Consider the following 19,226-nt stretch of genomic DNA (forward strand, 5'->3'; position numbering starts at 1 on the left):
CACACCCATATTCCAGGAGGGATCCTGAAGTGCTGACCTGTGGGATAACCAAGAAGATTTAAAATATTCTCTTATTGACATTTTAAAAGGAAATTCAGTTTTCAATCTTTTGTTTGGTTGTCTTGGTTAGGGTTCTCATTGCCATGATGAAACACTATGACCAAAGCAGCTCTGGGAGGAACAAGCTTATTGGGCTTGTGTTCAAATCGCCCATCGTCACTGTCGGAAACAACGACAGGAACTAAAAACAGGCAGGGACCTAGAGGCAGGAGCTGATGCAAATGTTATGGAGGAATGCTGCTTACTGGCTAACCTGCTTTCTTATAAAAGTTAGAGCCACCAGTCCAGAGGTGGCCCCACCTACGATCTGTTGAGTCTTTTCACAGAATCATTAATTAGGAGAATGCCCCCATGAACTTGGCAACAGTCCTATCTTATTATGTCATTTTTATACTCAATGAAATTGAGGCGCCCTCTTTGATAATCCTAACTCATGTCAAATTGACATAAAACTAGCCAGCCAGTACCATTGCTTTTCTATCGCTCTATGTTGTGAAGCAAGGATGTACCCAGTCACCAGGTTTTCTACAGAAGTGTCTGCCCTCCTTCCTTTTAATCGGAAGTGACAAATTAAAAGAGAAAAAAAATCATGAAAAGGAAGAAATTAACATGGGATATAATAAGTAATTTGTAACAAAGGTGTAAGAAATAAACTTAAAAAGATAAAACAGCCTAGTGGTGGTGCATACCTTTAGTCCCAGCACTTGGGAGGCAAAGGCAGAGGGATCTCTGAGTTCAAGGCCAACCTGATCTATTGGGGCTACACAGGGAAACTCTATTTTGAAAAAAAAAAAATCTCATGTTAGAATTATTGAATTTTGGAAATTCAAAAAGTATTGGAAATGATAGATTATTGGAATTTGTACGATAAAAGAGATTACAGTTAGGATACCTGTTTAGCAGACTGCAGGGGACTTCTTTAAAGTGGTTAAGTGTTGAATGGCTATAATCTATGATTGCTTGGCTTCACAAAAAGTTTTGTAAGCAGTAAATTCACTTAAAAGGAAACCCAGATTAAGAGATCAAATAATGCACCTGTGTTTACCCAGAATACTAAATTCACTTTCTTCCTCCTTGCAGGGCAAGCATACTAAATTGTTGGTTTGAATTAGTGGTACATGTTAGTCATTCCAGAATACCTTGGAGGCTGAGGCAGGAGGGGCTTAAGTTCAAGACCAGCAAGACTCTCAAAGACAGATAAAGATAATAAAATATGCTGGATGGTGGTGGTGAATGCCATTAATCCCAGCACTTGAGAGGCAGAGGCAGGAGGATCTCTGTGAGTCTGATGCCAGTCTGGTCTACAAGAGCTAGTTCCAGGACATGTAGGCCTGTTATACAGAGAAAACCTGTCTCGAAAAACAAAAAACAAACAAACAAACAAAGAAAACACACGAAATTACTAATAAAAGTGTGGAGCAGATTGCAGGGAGGAGGGTGGGCAGAATGCTGGAAGTTAAGTGACAGATAGCAGATGAACCATGGTGGGAGAACAAAGGCAGTTGTCACTTTTTTCCCAAGTCTTTTTAAAATTGTTTTTATTGAGCTATACACTTTTCTCTGCTCCTCTCTCTTCCTCCCCATTTCCTTCTACCCTATCTCGTGACCCCCACACTCCCAATTTACTCAGGAGATCTTGGTATATGAAGAAAAAGATTAGTTGAGAAACAATTTGAAAAAAACTGTTTTCAGCTTTTGGATCTATCACACACACACACACACACACACACACACACACACACACACACCAGCCACTTTCCAACAGTAGCTTAAGGGTTCCTAGTCCAATACAGTCATAAACTCTAAGTGGTTCTCAACCTTTCAAATGCTGTGACTCTTTAATACAGCCCATGTTGAGGTGACCCCAACCATAAAATCATTTTTGTTGCTATTCATAATTATAATTTTGTACTATTAAGGGTTGTTCAAGCCTTAAAAGGCTCGCACCCACGACTTGAGAACAGTTGCTCTAGGGTTTACTAGCATACAAGATAGAAGACAGCATGGGAACTCATAAAGAAGTACAAGAAAACTGTCTAGGCTGTAGACTCTAGGGGAACAAGAGTCTATGAGAGGTAGAAGAAAAAAAGGGGATGGTGTAGTGGGGGTTCAAGATACAGTGTATCCTCATGTGAAAGCATTTTTATGGGACACAGTAATATGTACAATAAAAAGTAAAAACAAAACAAAAATAAACAACATAAAAATATCCTATTCCGAGAGAACCACAAAAGAACAGGAGCTTAGTAAAATGCCTAGCCTTGATGCAGGCCAGGATGTAACGAGGAACTTAGAGGAAATGCTCCTTTACTTCTAGTTAAAAACTGAACTAAGATTTTAGTCGAGCGGGCTAAATCCTGGAAGAGGTTAGTAAACGTCTCAGGTGCTGCAATAACTGGGCTCTGTCCTAGTCCGTTCTAGAAGCTCCTCCAATGCTTCCTAATGTAGACGCAGCTTCCCCTTGGCCCCATCTGGCGGGCAGGTTTTTACGGATGGAGCAGAAAGGGGATAGGTCACGGGTGCGACACTCATCTATACTAGAGGGAAGGAGGAAACTTGGCACAAACCCAATCGCTCCACGACCAAAATAAATAAATAAATGAATAAATCAGGGAAACCAACAACTACCGCTATCAACACCAAAAGGCCAAAGCTCAAGCTTCCTCACCGCTGCTGCGCTAGCCACGCCCTCTACGCCCATTGGCTTGAGGATTGTACGTCAAAGAAGCAGCCTATCCCCTTATTGGGCCAGAAGAGACCTGGGGCGGGGTACGGAAGGGAGAGCCTGGAGACAGCACGTAGCTCCGCCTTGGAGGCGGGGACTAAGGCGGGGTCTGGGCGGGGAGGCGGGGCCTGGGCGGGGAGTAGGGCGGAGCCTGGGCGGATCCGGGGTCCGGGGCGGGCTTTCTGGCGAAGGGGCGGCCATGGCGGCTGCGCGGCGGCAACGGCGGCTGCGGCGGAGCGCGCGCCCGGCTTTGAATGAGCGGAGCTGGGGCTGAGCCGGCCGAGCGCGAGCTCGGGGGAAACCGTGTGCGCGCCCGCGCGCCCGCGCGCAGGCCGGCCGAGCGCGTGTGTGTGTGTGTGCGCGTGCGCGCCCGCGCGCGCGCGGCCCGCGGCGGATCGGAGCCTCCGCCGGGCGGGCGGGCAGGGGGAGGGGCAGGTGAGTGTGTGCGGCCTGCGCGCGCCCGCCCGCCCGCGAGTGGGGGCTTGGCTCGACCCCACCCGCCTCCTTTCCACCCGCGGTCCCCCTCTGGGTCGTCCTCCTGCCCTCCTGCCTTCCTCTTCGGCCCTCTTCCCGCGACCTCCTCCACGCCGGGCCACCCTGGGGGGGGGGACTGTTTCCGGGTCAGGGTGACCCGTGGGGCGAGCCCGGCGTGGCTAGGAACCGGCTGAGCCCGTGTGCCCTCGCCATGCCACGCGCACCGCCTGGGACGCCGGCCTGTGCGCTGCCGACCCGGAAAAGCCCCGTGTTGAGTCTTCCCCAAGGGCAATGTGCCTCCTTCCTGTCCTCCCTCTCCGGGCCTCGCACCTCCGGGGCCCGATGTCCCCAACCTCGGAACCCCAGCCCACCCGGCTGGCTCCCACCTCCAGCAGTGTAGAGCGCCTAGCATGACTCCCGCCGCCGGGCGTGGGATTGCGTAACCAGAAAGCTCGCGTGTTGTTTTGCTCATCTGTGCAGTGGGTATGATTTTCGGTTTTTTTTTTTTTTTCCCCCGTCGGCCAGATTCTAGGTGGGTCACGCGAAAGTGAAAATGACTTCAGTTAGGAAACTCTCCGCGGAGTCATTTCAGGAGACGGCCCACCTAGATGGCTGCCCCAGCGGGGTCACATGCGAAGGCCCGATGGTACAGAGACGGTTTTTCCTTCCAGCTTGCCAAAACAGCGCTGCTGGTTCTGCTTACTTGCCTCTGCTGGTGACCCGTCGTTTTTCCTGTGTGGGAGCAGGGGGATTTTCATTGGAACCTTGGGGATTTTTAACTTTAGCGAGTTCGGGACTTCCTTTGAGTCTGTTCTGTGCTGCTGTAGATCGTAGGACTTTGGAGTGTTTGTATGAAAAGGCTCGGGTTGTGAAGTACAGCACTTAGTGACGCGTTGAGAGGGTATCGCTACTTGGCGTAATGAATTGTAGGCTGGATCTTTACTCCAGCATGTGATCAGTGAGCGCAAGGCGGGACTGACTTCATGCAGGATTCTTTTTCTTTATGCTTTCCACCCCGGCTGTAGAGAGATCTTTCTCAGTTGACACAACAGACATCTCATCCTACTTGCTTGATCGGAGATGTCATTTTTTTCCCCAAAATTCTTCCTCTGTCATATATAAAGTTTCGGAATTTTGTTAGTCATTATAAGGACTGTTTTTTTTAATTCATGTATTTTGGTAGTAGGCTATTTCAATATTGCCTGGTTCTAGAAAGCATTTTGAAGCACCCAAATTACAAAGTAGACCCAAATATTTTTCTAGTTGATAGGGTATTTTAGAAACCAGACTGTAGCGATATGTATACGATCAAACTAATTTCAAACGGAATATGTAGGGAGAGTCAGACCTTGGGATCTCTTCCAATTAATCCTGTTTTAACCTGTCTAAATTACTCAGGCCAGTTACGGCCCTCATCTGTTACCTGGGAGTGGTGAAACATTTGGACTACATCCCGAACATGTTATGGCCCAAGGAATGCTGGTTCCTTTTCATTCAGGAAATATTTGAGCGCATAAATGCTGGCGCTGCCTAAGATTTAGAGATAAGAAACTGAGGCACACTGGAAGGGTCCTACCTTTCTAGGCTTTTTCTTTTGAATAAAGTAGATGTAGAAAGACTCAAGACCACCGAGTAGCAAAGAGGGTTTCTCTGTGCAGGGAAATATTTTCTACTTAAGAGTGTAGCATATGTTACAGAGTGTGCGCCAATATCTATTCACCCCTTTCTAGTTGCAGCGTTATGTACAAGTCCTGAGTAAGATTTGTCTACGAGTCAGTGTCATTGATAAAGTGTTACTTAATAGCTTAGGTACATTTTCCCCATTTTAGTGAAACTGGTTGGAAATTTTATCCTGGAACTTATATCTCCCCAGATTCATGAGGATGTTTGAGACTAGTTTGTTCTTGGTTTTCAAATTAAATCGATGTAGGTTTGAATGTGGAAATGTGCTCATTCTGTTTCTGTCTACTAGATGAGGAAAATATCTGTTCACTAGAAAGAAGTTCTGTGGGTTCAGCTAGCTAGTATTTAGGTGGTGCTTGGTTCACAATGCTTAGTGGATTGTAGGTCTCTTTCATTAATTACAGAAGCAGATTTCTCACAGAATCGGAATGCTGCTGTTAAGAGGGAATTCTGTTCTGTAATCAGTAACCATTCGACTTTCTGGTTTTTCACTTAAACTTGAAATCTTATTTCTACTCTTTGTTGGAGTCATTCAAGGTGACGGGTATTACTGAGTAGTGACATTTTGGATGTATGAGAAGTGTAGCTCCTCAAGACTGAATGAAGTTTGTTCTCAGCCTAAGGCAGCACCCTGTCACAGTACAAAAATAGTAAATGTCTTTTTTCCCAAAAAAATCTTGCAGGAGTATCTCTTTGCTGTATGTCCTTTCCTAGTGATGTATGCCATTGAGCTATAAAGCTACCTTTTAAATAATTTTTCCGAAAATTTATTTATTTATTTATTTGATACAGGGTTTCTCTGTAGCTTTGGAGCCTGTCCTGGAAGTAGCTCTTGTAGATGAGGCTGGCCTCGAACTCACAGAGATCCACCTGCCTCTGCCTCCTGAGTGCTGGGATTAAAGGTGTGCGCCACTGCTGCCTTTATTATATTTTTTAAAATTTACCCTGAATTTTTGTTAATGTATATTGACTGTATAAATTACTGGGCTCCATTATATTTCATTCTTTATGTAATGCAGTTTGTTTTACCCCTTGCCCCCATTACTATTGTTCTTCTGGCCCCCATCTTCTTACAAATAGTACCACATCTATTTTCATATCTTCCTGATTTGGAAATCTAGCTTGTACAAACGTTGGGGAAAATGCTGTCTTTGTCTTTCTGACTAGCTTCTTTTGCTCAGCAATATGGTCTTTATTCCATCCATTTCCTGTGCAGGGCACTAATGCTTACTCAAACTTCTCTTTGGGAAGTTTGCTTTTCTATTTGTTGACAGGTACTTTTGACCAATCAACTTTAATGAAGCTTTAATTCACCATTTTATTCTGTTCATTCTACTTATAATGACGCATCAAATATTTCTTTCAAATTTTATTTTGCAAATGATAACAACGTACCAGAGAAGTATTGGGTAGGGCACATAGGTAGTATATAGATATTATTATGCTGTGAAGTACAAAAATGTGAAGTTTTTCAGTGGAAAAACACAGGCTAAGAAGACTATTCCACCAAGAGGGTAGGAAACAATATGGACAACTTTGGGAAACCAAATAATGCTTGTAAGCCATTGGCATCTCTGAGATTCGTTGAGAAAAAGGAGTCAGCTTTGTTGCAGTTTTTGAAACCAACTACACCACCTTGGGGATATTTGTCATAAATTGTGTGTGTGTGTGTGTGTGTGTGTGTGTGTGTGTGTAGTACTTGAAGAAGGAGATTGGTAATGTGCTCTTGGTTCCCTTCTGTTTAGCATCACTGTTCTTTGCCCTTGCTCAGTAGTGAGCCACCTCCAGCCTTGGACATTGAGTAGGCCATTCAGTTAAGATAGGCAGCCTTCATATGCACAGAAGTACATGGGCATTGCTAAGGGAACCTTGTAGAACTTTTCCGTTGTACCTTTAGTAGTCTGCGTTCTACTGTTAACCCTAGAACCTGAAAGGACTAGCTGTGCTTCTTCAGAAGGAGCTGCCAGTTACTGACTACAGAGCAGTCAAGCTCAGGGCCATGACAGTTAGTGTGTTTTCCTTGCTTTCTTGTTTTCTTCTTTCCTTTTCTTTACGATTTGGCTGTGTGTATTGAGCTTTTATATTGCGGTATAATATATAAATAATATATGTGACAAAGCAAGGCCTGTTTTACCACTCAGGTTAATTTACAGATCTTAGCTTCCTAATGCCTCTGCATCATGAGAGGCAAATGTTTCTTATTATTTAATTTTTAACCTACTAATGTAATACTTCATTTAGTTGAGGAAACTTCATTATGAGCTATCTTTAAAAACCTGCATGTTACTGTTGGGTATGATTTGTCCTTATTCCTCAGAGACTAGATTAATAGATTTACTAAGTGCAGGCCCAAGCATCACTGTTTCTTTGAACAGATCACTAAGTTTGCAGATCTGAACTAGATGGGTTTTAGCCTTTGTCTGAACTTACTAGCTATGCTTAGAACATGTTAGCTGACTTGACTCAGTTCAGTTTCGCCATCTGTGAAATAATAAGAGTATCTTAAGGTTAAAATGTTGAAAATATTTTTCATAGTGCTATGTTGAGGTGAATCAAATTTTAAAAGGTATAGAAAGGTTTAATATATACTATGCTGCCCTTTTTTGAGCTTTTAAATTGTAAGTAAATTTGTACTAGTTTAGAGACTGAGGTGAAGAGTATTCTTCCTCACAACTATAAAATGACTTACATTGTGTTGGAATTGAATGTTATATTTGTACCTTTTAGAGAAAGTGAAGATGTCAGATTTCTCTTAGTGCATAAGGACTTTTTAGTTTGAATTCAAAAGAAGAGCATGGCTTCAGCAACGTGTCTAATATATTGTTTCTGTGTGCGTGTCTTTCCTTTTCCCACAGGTTTTGGTTCTCGCCATGGCCATCACTCAGTTTCGGTTATTTAAAGTTTGTACCTGCCTAGCGACAGTGTTCTCATTCCTAAAGAGACTAATATGCAGGTAAATGATTTCTGTGTTTACACTGACCTATTTGTCTCTTCATTGGTGAAGATTACTTCCTAACTTCAAAAGACATGGATATCGTATTTAAACTAGCTGTCCTGCTTAAAGTACGCATTAATCTCTATGCTTTTTCAAAACATTTTTGCAGATCTAGAAAGGATATCAGTTGTTTTTTTTCTTTCAGATGTTCACATCTTCCATTTAAATATATTAAGTAATTAGTCCTGTAAAACTTTGGAAAGAAGCAGACCAAGGTTAAATAGTACTGTGATCACAGTTAATATGTATTCTCTCATGATTGGAATGTTTAGAAGTGGTTAGGCAAAGTTAAGCTTAGGTATTTCTATGTATATTTCTATATAAATGCTATTTTTGTATTTATTTTTAAAACTTTCAACAGAGAGGGGCTGGAGTGATGGCAGCGGCTAAGAGTTCTTGCTGCATGGGCAGAGAACCTGGGTTTGGTTCCTAGCATCCACATGGTGGCTCACAGATCTCTAAACTCCAGTTGCGGGGCATCCAGGGCCGTCTTCTGGCCTCTGCAGAGAGCAGGTGTGCACATGATGCACAGGCACACATACAATATACACGGACTCAGAAAATAAAAATGGACTTTTGAGACTTTAAACAAAGAAACTATAAAAAAGATAAGTGTGTGGCCAGAATAAAGTGTTTGGCTACATTTGGTTTTCCTTAGATTCCAAATCCTTCTGTCTCAGCACATGACATACTCTAGCTGTGGCTTCTCAAGTCCAAGGTGCCTCAGGACTCCCCGTGACATTCAGAAGTGTGTTCTAAGGGTTAAGAGTTTCCAGCAGAGCTGCAGTGGTCAGTAGCTGCTGAGCACTGGTGGAATCCAAATTCAGACAGCTCATATTTGCAGCACTGGGATCTATAGCTTTGTTGGTAACATATCATTACAAAGCTACGTTCTTAGGTTGTAATTGAAAGTCATTATGCCACCAAAATTAATGTAGAGCAGAAAGTGAGGGTGTCTGTATTCAGTGTGATTGAAGGCTTCAGAGGCTATGTAATGTCCAAATGGCATATATATTTCAATAGTAAAACTTTGTATTTTATTCCAAATAAAAATAAGAATTTTTATTTTCTGCCTTTTTTTTTCTTTTCTTGTTTTGAAACAAGATGTTGCTATTTATTTCCCAGGCTGGCTTCTATATTTCTGTGTAGCTTAGGCTGTCCTCAAGTTTGCATTCCTCCTTTCTCAACTTTTTGGTCATGAGAGGGTTAAGAAAAGAGAGGTATATGTGTATTGAGATTTTCAATTGGCTACAGAGAACTTAGGACATCTATAAGTACTGAGTTGTTTGGGCCTAAGTCTTAATCAGGAATGGTCCATGCCTTTAATCACAGCATTTGGAAGGCAAAGGCAGGCGGATTTCTGTGAGAGAGTCAGAGCTGCAAAAAGTGACTCTGTTTCAAAACAAACAAACAAACAAACAAAAGCTACCAATCAGAGGAACTATTAGACTGTTAGGTCTTTTGGAGTAAGTTTTCCAGAGAAGCTTAGTGATAGGTAGGGTAGCAGGGAAGCTGACGTTAAGTGGTAATCAGCCCTCTCTTCAGAAGGTAGTTTAGGAAGGTACACACAGTACTAGGGTGAGCCTGTTCAGAAGTTAGCATATTGATGAAATGCTGTGGAGTTGAAGAGGTCACTGGGAGATGAGAAGTCAAAAAACACATGGAAGCAATGGAGTGGTTGACCCTTGAGGATTTGGTGAAAAAATGTTCAAGTCAGAGAATGAAAAAGAGTGACCAGAAATTTACTAGGGAAAGCAGGATGGGAGTAAATGCTAGTACCAGACAGAAGTCAAAGGCATCGTCAACCATTGTCTTGGAGCGTAGATGTCTTCATGTGTCTGCAGTTTCTAAAAGTCTAGTCAGTGTAGGTTAGTGTTAGAATAAGAAATGATATTTGGTTTCATATCAAGGCTTTGTTTGTTGTCACTGTGAGTTTCTGTTGTCAGTGTCAGCATGTTTAGGACTGCGTACATTCAGTTGTAAAGAAAACCAGCTCTTTATTAGGGTAAACTTAGGTGTCAAAATGAAGCTGGATTACGTGCTGTAAAATTCCATACTTGTGGAATAAATTTTATAATAGGCTGTAATAGTTTTGTCTTTATAAAAGTGAATAAAAATAAAGTGAATAAAATAAAGCTTGTGAATTTGTCCTAAAATAACCCCCTTTGTTCTAAGGGAATGAGTTCCAGACTGCTGGGTTTAGTGGCTACTGTGTTTTTATATCTCACTATGTAGCTAATGTTATTCTAGCTGCTTTAAATACATTTCTTAGTTAAAGCCTTAAAAGAACCTTAGAAGTGTGGCTATCCAGTTGACAGATGAGGATACTATAGCTGATAAATTAATTCTCATTAGCATCAGTAAAAAAGCTTTGATAGTCTTGTCAGTGTGGATTCTTTAGCTCATGTTAACAGCTGAAGGATATTATATCCTGATTAATGTAGTATTTCTCTACAAATCCTTAGAAATCAATTGGTTTAGTTTGGCTAATTGATTTTCAAAATTTTCCTTTTTTAATTAATTTTATTCCATGTGCATTGATGTTTTCCCTGGATGTATGTCTGTGTGAAGGTGTCAGATCTTGGAGTTGTAGACAATTGTGAGCTGCCATGTAAGTGTTGGGAACTAAACCTGGGTCCTCTGGAAGCACAATCAGTGCTCTTAACTGCTGAGTCGTCTCTCCAACCCCTGATTTTCAAACTTTTTAATAGTTGAATACTTAATTTTACCAAGCAATCTATGAAATGTAAAACCAGGCCTTCCTGATTAGTAGCTTAGAGCTTTATCTTCAGAACCCAGGACACTGGGGGAGCACAAGGCTCAGAGGGGCTTGCATTTGTGTTTGATGTTCAGTTCATCCCAAATCCTATAAGTTTGTCTATAATTCTAATCCTAACCGAAAAGCAGCTACATTGCCTAAGATTTGGGAAACATTGGCAAGATTGCTGAGTCATGCTTTTTCATCATAGCTTTTGGGGCAGTTATTGTTTAAAACAATAATTATAAAGTTGGAAAGTCCCGTTTTCTGAGTAAATTATTATCTAAAATGTGTTCTCATGCATGCTTGTCTGGGTGTTTCTTGAAATATATCTTGTTTCTTTCAGATCTGGCAGAGGAAGGAAATTAAGTGGAGACCAAATAACTTTGCCCACCACAGTTGATTACTCGTCTGTCCCTAAGCAGGTAGTCTGTAATGGAGGTGTACTCCAGAACACGGCTTTCACACTAGATAAACTGCATCAGAAAGATTGGGTGGTCAGGATTCTTGGTGATTTTCTTATCATTTGCTTACTTTTATTCAGTTCTTTATATTGTGTGTGTGTGTGTTATCTTGACATCTAATTTCTCCCCTACTTAAGTACCTGCCACTTTTATGAAACATTTAGTATTTAAATTTTTATATGTATCCTACATTTATATCATCGTGGGGTTGTCATTTTGTAATTAGTTTTGCATGTGAATTGAGATTCACGGATTCCTGATATATTGAAAATTCTGGCTTGTTTTTTGGGCGTTTGTTATCACATTCTGACTTTTACTTCCCTCATGTCTTGTGGAAAATATTGATACATTTTTTTTTTAAGTCAGGTGATTAGTTTGGTTAGGGTTGAATGGAAAGTTCCAGTCTACCCTATGTGTCCAGTACATGTAATGCTAACTCAGTTTTCAAAAGCACCTGCTTGAAGTAGTTTCGGAGTGTGGTTTGAATTGCATATATGTCTGTGGCTCAAGAGAGTTTTAAAACCAGTGTCTCAGAAAGCCTGTTTCTCTAATAAAGGTCGAGGTGATCGTTAGGTTGTCCTTTTGTGTCTCACAGTTCAATCAATTACATTTAGACAGATGTGGAGGAGTGGACTTCCTGGGATGAAGATGCACCCACCAGTGTCAAAATTGAAGGAGGGAATGGGAGTGTGGCAACACAACAGAACTCTTTGGAGCAGCTGGAACCTGACTATTTCAAGGACATGACACCAACGATCAGGAAAACCCAGAAAGTACGTGGAAGATTCATGCTTTTGGAGTTTAGAATGCTTCCTAGATCCTCAGTAAAACTAGAGAGTATAATTGTGTTCATTAGAAAGCCTGTATATCACTTTGTTTTCTCTAAGACTAAATAAAAATGTTATGTATTCACATGACCTAAAACAGATCTAATAATGCATATTTCGAAGTTTTCTAAGTTAGCTAAGTATTTCCAGAAATTCTATTGGCTCTCAGATAGTAGGTGTTAGTCTCTGCTAAGAGAAACTTAAGCCAATAAAATTAGCAGTTTTAAGAAGTTCCAAGTATGATGATATCTATATATTAATAATTTCCCATCATATACCATGTACAGCTCTTGCAACCAGTCCTTGGTATAGCACTGTAAAGTTGTGAGTTTGTTAGCATTACTCCCTTTTGAGTTGAGATGAGCTTGCGTAGAGATGCAGAGGTGTTGGAAAGAGCACAATGACAAAATAGGAGAATACTGGAGAGCTCATAATGAACCCTGACTGACTTTGTCTCATCACTCAGCCAATTCTGCTTCCCAAAGTAGCCATTGAATAACTTTTCTGCTGTTTGTATATCACATACTGCTATTCCTGACACCAGTCATGCAGACTGTCCACTTAGACCATAGTGTGATAAATGGAGTTAGTTCTGCTTCATCTCCTTCTAATAGTGTCATGTTAGTCCATTCTGCTCTTCTATTGCAGAAATTCGTACTTTTTATTCAAATACAGAAACATTCTATAAATATGTTTGTATATATGTAGATACATATATTTTATATAACATGAAAGTATTTTTTATTCAGCACTTTTTATGTATTTTCTTGCTGTCTTTTTCTTAGTTTCAGCTACACATATGCGTTCTTTCTTTTTTAACTGTGTTCAAATATTCCAGTAAGGAAGGATACTTAACAAATTTCTCAGTTGATGTATATCTTATATTGTGGAACTATATTGCTGGGATTTAGTATATTATATCATGCCTTATTACATTAATTTAGATTAAAGGTACTTTTCCTGAAATTTACAATGGTTCAAGTAAATATATTCTAATACCATTCCACATATTAAAGATGGTAGGTATACTTTTGGTAGAACATATTAGATATGTTATTATTTAATTTAGTAATTTAAAATACCAAATTAAATTTTAGTAACCCTCATAAAACAGGGAGAAGGAAAAGACAAGATTTTTTTTAAATGAGATACAAGTTTTCTTGTTATGAAGCTGATTTATGTTATAATTGCATGGGAATTTTGGTACTATTTACAGAATAACTCTTACTTCATTGTGTATTATAAAGAAAAACAAGCACAATTTAAGTAATACCAAATACATTGATCAATTATTTCTATGTGGTTTTGTGTAGATTATCCTTGTAATCCTGTTGTAATTTATGTTTCAGATTGTCATTAAGAAGAGAGAACCATTGAATTTTAGTATCCCAGATGGTAGCACAGGTTTTTCCAGTAGATTGGCAGCTACACAAGACATGCCTTTCATTCATCAGTCAGTAAGTATGCCAATGCGAGCTAGGGTCAGCTTTTGTCTTTTTCCTTCTCTCTCTCTCTCTTTATTTTTTTTTTAAGAAGAGAAAAATTCTCAAGAAATTGAACAAATTTAAAATTTCATCCAAAGCTTTATCAACATAATATTGAATCAGATTACAAATTATATTGGACACTTAGTCAGGGTAACGTTATACACAGAAAAGACAGAGACAAAATTTGATGATATTTACACGTTAGAATTATAGGAGTTATCTCTAAAATGACTAAGGTAAGTTTTGACTTAGGGATTCTTTTCCTCACAGTGTAAGTTTACATTTAAGCTGTGATGTAATTTAAGATAAATTCAGAGTACAAAGTTGCCAGTGTCTGCACCACTAAAGAAAATGTCTTTCTGCCCTGCTCCCATCCTCCAGCTATCAGTAAATGCTTGTAGGTTGTCAGGTGCAAAAGGGATGCTGAGAGGAGTTCTTCATGGGCGAGTCTTGTGCAGTTAGTCACAGCTCCTGTGAGGACTGGAGTGCCCTTGCTGTGCCAGTTCAGAGGGGCTGCATTTCACCTTGCTTTACCCATTGCTCCTGCCCCTTCCACGTGTTTTCTGAGCCTGGCTAGCAGGTCTGAGAGGCTTCCTCTTAGAGTTAAGCATTCAGCAGTCACTGATGCTGGTCGTTTTGAGCACTTAGGAGTCTACAGAAACCATAGCTGATCGGAAAAAGAAGCTTCTCTGACTAAAGCTGACAGAAGCACCAGCTTATAGGCATAACAGTAAATCTTTAGAAGTTCATTTAGTGAGCACAGCACGCCTGTTCCCTACTCATGCCTAAGTCCTCCCCAGCCATGGACTGTTGACCAGGTTTATAGCACCAGCTGTGAATTCCCTGCTGTGGAGCAGACCTTAGATGCAGTCAGAAGTGGTCGGCTCCATGAGGCGGGCCACTATTATACCAGTTGTGCAGAACATTTTTTACCACTTGGGAAAGTCACACATCACCCCATTACTGTGAAACCTGCAGTTCTCGGCAGAGTAGAGGCTAGATCATTTTTGGCTGATGTAGGGAATGGTACAGTTTGGCTTAGACTTAAAACTGCTCCTTTTTTTTTTTTTTAAAACTGAACCACTGTGTAGAGAAATGACGGCTCTTTAAGATCTTAGTTTCTTTTTGTTTTCCAATGTAGTCAGAACTAGGTGACTTAGATACCTGGCAAGAAAACACCAATGCCTGGGAAGAAGAAGAAGACGCGGCCTGGCAAGCAGAAGAAGTTCTGAGGTATGCAGATGACATTTATCTGACACCTTGAGTACAATGCTTGAATTTATTTCTTGTGTTTAAGATCAGCAAAGCCTACTCTGCCAAATGTCTGCCTGTCTCTATTTTTCCACAGTGAACCTTATAGAACTTGTTTCTTATTGAACATGTTCTCAATTCCAGATATCATATCTCATTATATGGATTTAAAGCACTGTCTAAATCAATGAATAATAACCTTAATGGTAAAAATTACTTGCCTATACATACCAAGTGGTAGTCACAATCTCCTTCTGTGAAATGTAAGCCACCATGATAGATTAGAAGTTGTCATTTTGATTTTATTGTTTCACAGTTTAATATAGTGTCTGAACTTCACATTTGAATAGAAGTAGCTAATAAAGTACCCTTAAAGTCTCCGTGTGTCTTAAGTGTCCACAAAAGTATCATAAAACAGGGAAGTCAGATTAACAACCCGTGCTACAGAAAAGCAAATATTATTCTGTAGTTTTAAAGTTCATTTTTGTTCGATGGTCATTCTAGATTTCATTGAGTAATAAACTTAGTTCTTGTACTCCTTTTTTTGTTTGTTTGTTTGGTGTTTTGTTGTTGTTTTGTTTTGTTTTCGAGACAGGGTTTCTCTGTGTAGCCCTGACTGTCCTGGAACTTGCTTTGTAGACCAGGCTGGCCTCAAACTCACAGAGATCCACCTGTCTCTGCCTCCCCCCCCGAGTGCTGGGATTAAAGGCGTGTGCCGCCACCACCTGGCTAGTTTTTGTATTTCTAGGATGGGTCAAAAAATAAGGTAAGAGTGATAAGCAGAACTGTGAGTGTTATCATGGATGCAGCCTCACATGTCAATCTGTCTGGAAGATGGATTGGTGAGTAAGAACACTTGCTTCTCTTCCAGAAGACCCAGGTTCTGTTCCCAGCACTCATATAGGCTTCAGGGGATTCAGTTTCTCCTTCTGGCCTCTGTGTGTACTTGTATACACATAATATACATACATGCAGGCTCGTGCACAAGCACATAAAATATAAAAAAATAGCAAAATATAGTGATAGAATTTTAATTTTAAAATTATGATTGTTTTTGCTCTATGGATAGAAAATGAATTACTTTTTCCTTGTACTTATTTTTATGTTTTTTGTTCTTTTCTTGTCTTTGATGGTAAATTTATAGTAACCTTAAGTAACCAGCAGAGGGTGCAGTTAAATAGACATTTTGTTTTGTTTTTTTTTTTTTTTTTTAATTGTGTATTCAGCATGCCTTTTTGTAAATGTTAGAGGGAATCACATTTTTAAAGTTGTGAGAGTTTTTCATATTTAGCTTTCCTTTGGTCAGTATAAATGAGTCTTTAATAAAAGGTGTTTTTAAAATTGTGAACTAAAGTAATGATGTTGCAAGGATCATCAGGCAGACATTTTTATCTGAATTTTAAAAATAATAGTTTCAAAAATCACCTATTTTTGGGAAATTTGAGGGGCTTTAATATTATTTTTATGTGGCACAAGGATAAAAGAAAGAGCTGTTCATTTGACTCTAATAATCTTAATGACATTGTTATAGAGTCTTCAGCTGTGAACGGAGCATCTTAATGTTACTCTAAAACTTTCCATTTTCCATCATCTGTCTTGTTCCTTAAAACAAAAATGAAAACAGGAATATTTTACATTATAATGACAATATAATTGAATGAAATTATTAGAAAGACGAAAATCATGCTGTGTGCTGCACAAGTGTGGGCCACGGAGGACAGGAGGACATGGAGGCTTGTGGCATTGCTCCCTTTTAGAAAGACACTGAGCGTTGAGAAAGTGGATCTGTGTTCATTGCCACCCTCCATCCTCTAGCCCTGTGATCAGTTCAATGAGTCTTTACTCTAGTACTGAAGCAATATATATTTGCCTTCAGTAATCTGAATTATTTCTTGTGCCTGGAATGTTCATTACTGATATTTTCATTTTAGATAGGAACCATGTCAAAGTTTATCTTCTTATAACCTATCCAGTCCTTTATAACTATTTTCCTTCCTACTTCTTAATGCTAATGCTTTGACTTAAGAAGAGCTAATGTAAAGTCGGTTTTCTTTCATTTTTTAAATGTGGTTAATTGACAGTGAAAGTTGGAGTGTTGGCACAAAGAATTTCTTCTCCTTTGTGGAATTTTGGTCATCTGTAACTGCCCCCTTGTATTTATAATTGTTACTGAAAATCAGAGGTGTGTGAATGCATATGAATATTTATGCATTAACATCATTTTCATAAACTTTAAGTTGTACATATGCAAATTTAGAGCCCCAGTCTGGAGTGTTCTGCATAGATCCAGGTCTTCCTACTCCATGCTCAGTGGTAACCGTGCGTTCCCTCTTCAGTCTCCGTACTGAGTTACTCTCTTACATCCCACCCCGGGTCCCGCCCTCTCTCCTGTGTCATCGTTCCAGGCCCAGTCTCCCTTCCTACACAAGCCAACTGAGCAGAGTGTTTCTGTCATCTCTAGTCCCTGGAGTTATACCGGGCTAAGAGCCAGCTAGAGTCGTAGTGTGAAACTGATAAATTCCTGCTAGTGTGCGGATGGAGCTGCTCAAATGCTAATCTGTAAATTCCTTGGTTCTGATCCATCTGAAATCCTTTCCTCTTTGCAATGTGTTTCTAACATCCTTTAGCTAATTTTTAAAAATCTATTTAATAACGAGAGAATTAACTACAATATCAAACTGTTTTGGATAGTTTCCCCCTGAAGTAGAGAGTTTTTGTAGAAATGAGGTGAAGGAGGAAAGTAAGAAGATATGGGTTCTTCTTTCTGGAGACGTTAGTGCTGTGACTGCACACACCTCAGCTATACAGAAAGATAACATTTCTTTTTGTAAAGTCGTCTTCTAAGGATAAGCAGAAATACTCCTATTGAAAAATCCTTGAAATTTTTAGAGAAATGAGAATATTAAAGACATTAAACACTTATTTCTTGATTATAAGAAGGCACCCTTTTTATAATTAATTTGCTATTTTAGCTGTGCAGTGTTTTATGAAAGTAAAGATGCAAATGTGTTTCTTTTCAGGCAGCAGAAAATTGCGGACAGAGAAAAGAGAGCTGCAGAACAGCAAAGAAAGAAAATGGAGAAGGAAGCGCAGCGGCTGATGAAGAAGGAGCAGAACAAAATCGGGGTGAAACTCTCCTAACACACGCCCCCCGCCACACCCCAGTGCCAGTAGGAGAAGCCGGGACCTGCCGCCTACACAACAAGCAGTTGTATGGACTGGAGATGATTTTCAGAATACAAACACTGCTTGATCTTAATGTGTTCATCGAGCCATCCAGGACACCAGGATTCTCCCACAGTACCTTGAACTGTCAGTAATCAAGACTCAAAACACAGAAATGATGAGACAATTATTTTCTTCAACATGTTCCAAATATAAGACAATTGTTTGCTGTAGAGAAGTTATTTCAAGTGGAATATCCCAGACCAGTACCTCTCAAGCTAGTGTTTCTAGCTGAATAAAGTGGGTGTAAATAATTTTATGGTAGAAAAGTACTCTGCTATCTATTATGCTTTCATTCATTGTGCATAATTATAAGATAATTTTAATAGTCTTTGTTGCCATGATCACTTGACACAAATTAAACAAAGTTTAAGTGGGGCTTTATACCTCCTTAATTTTGTTTTCAGGTAGTGTTGACGTACATTTTCTTTAATTTGAACTGGCATTGTTTGGTACAACATTAAGGAATATGATTTGGATTTTCATGAAAATACATTAAAATGCAATAATTTTATTTATCAAATATTTTGTATATCCTTATTTTCTTTTGGATGGTATTGTAATGTTATCTAGAGCTGTAACTTATAGTGCATGTATAAATGTTGAGAATCAGCTGCAGTGACAAATCTGTATAACTGAAGAACTAACATTAGTAGCTGTTCCCTTTCATTACAGACGTCAGGATGCTCTCAGTGTCTTTAAGGATCGTAGCTCTTCATCCTCCTTGAAAGCCATTAATTTTCAAATGCAGAAAGCCTTCAGTTTTAATTGATTATATGAAAGTGATTCTGGAAAATTTCTCTTTTTTTATCTTACACAATGCAGGGTATCTATATTTTTGGCTAGAGAACATTACAGATTCATTACAAACAAATTATAAGTATTTTTTGTTTGTGATATTCATTGTTTAAAGAAATAATTACATATTGTGTTTTATGGGGGAAAAATCCTATCTCACAGTTTAAAATACCATTAAATTTTCTCCACAATTGAAATATAACTGGCCTGATTTTCTGTGGCTTTGGAATGTTTAAAGATGCTTTGCTTCCTTCAAAGTTATTAGCCAGGATTAACATTTTGTGGGGCTTTAAAATGTCATAGTGTACAGGCCAAACATTACTAATATGGTTGAATTAAAGCAATACTTCATAGAAAAAACAATAACTGTACATTGAGACTTTTAAAGTTTTCTTAGTCTGAGATTTGAGACTTAATTTTATGATCAGTTGACTACTGGTGGGAAGAGGTTTTGCCAGTTGCCGTGTTTACTGTTTATC

At 39.5% G+C, this 19,226-nt stretch overlaps 1 protein-coding gene across 2 annotated transcripts; it reads left to right on the plus strand.

Moving 5' to 3' along the window:
- Window positions 1–2,977: 2,977 nt before the first annotated feature.
- Window positions 2,978–18,949, plus strand: Ebag9 (estrogen receptor binding site associated antigen 9). Of its 2 annotated transcripts, none has more exons than XM_050162581.1 (7): window positions 2,978–3,220; window positions 7,798–7,895; window positions 11,042–11,120; window positions 11,774–11,932; window positions 13,336–13,443; window positions 14,615–14,706; window positions 17,745–18,949. In XM_050162581.1, exons 2-7 carry the CDS (start codon window positions 7,813–7,815, stop codon window positions 17,863–17,865), a joined length of 642 nt encoding a protein of 213 aa, XP_050018538.1. In that variant the 5' UTR covers window positions 2,978–3,220; window positions 7,798–7,812; the 3' UTR covers window positions 17,866–18,949. The 2 variants fall into 2 exon arrangements, with proteins under 2 accessions (XP_050018538.1, XP_050018529.1); XM_050162572.1 differs by lacking the exon at window positions 2,978–3,220 and adding an exon at window positions 3,534–3,742.
- Window positions 18,950–19,226: the final 277 nt, after the last annotated feature.

Source organism: Alexandromys fortis, unplaced genomic scaffold (assembly GCF_014885135.2).
Source record: "Alexandromys fortis isolate MF-2015 unplaced genomic scaffold, M_Fortis_MF-2015_v1.1 scaffold_17, whole genome shotgun sequence".
Taxonomy (NCBI): Eukaryota; Metazoa; Chordata; class Mammalia; order Rodentia; family Cricetidae; genus Alexandromys; species Alexandromys fortis.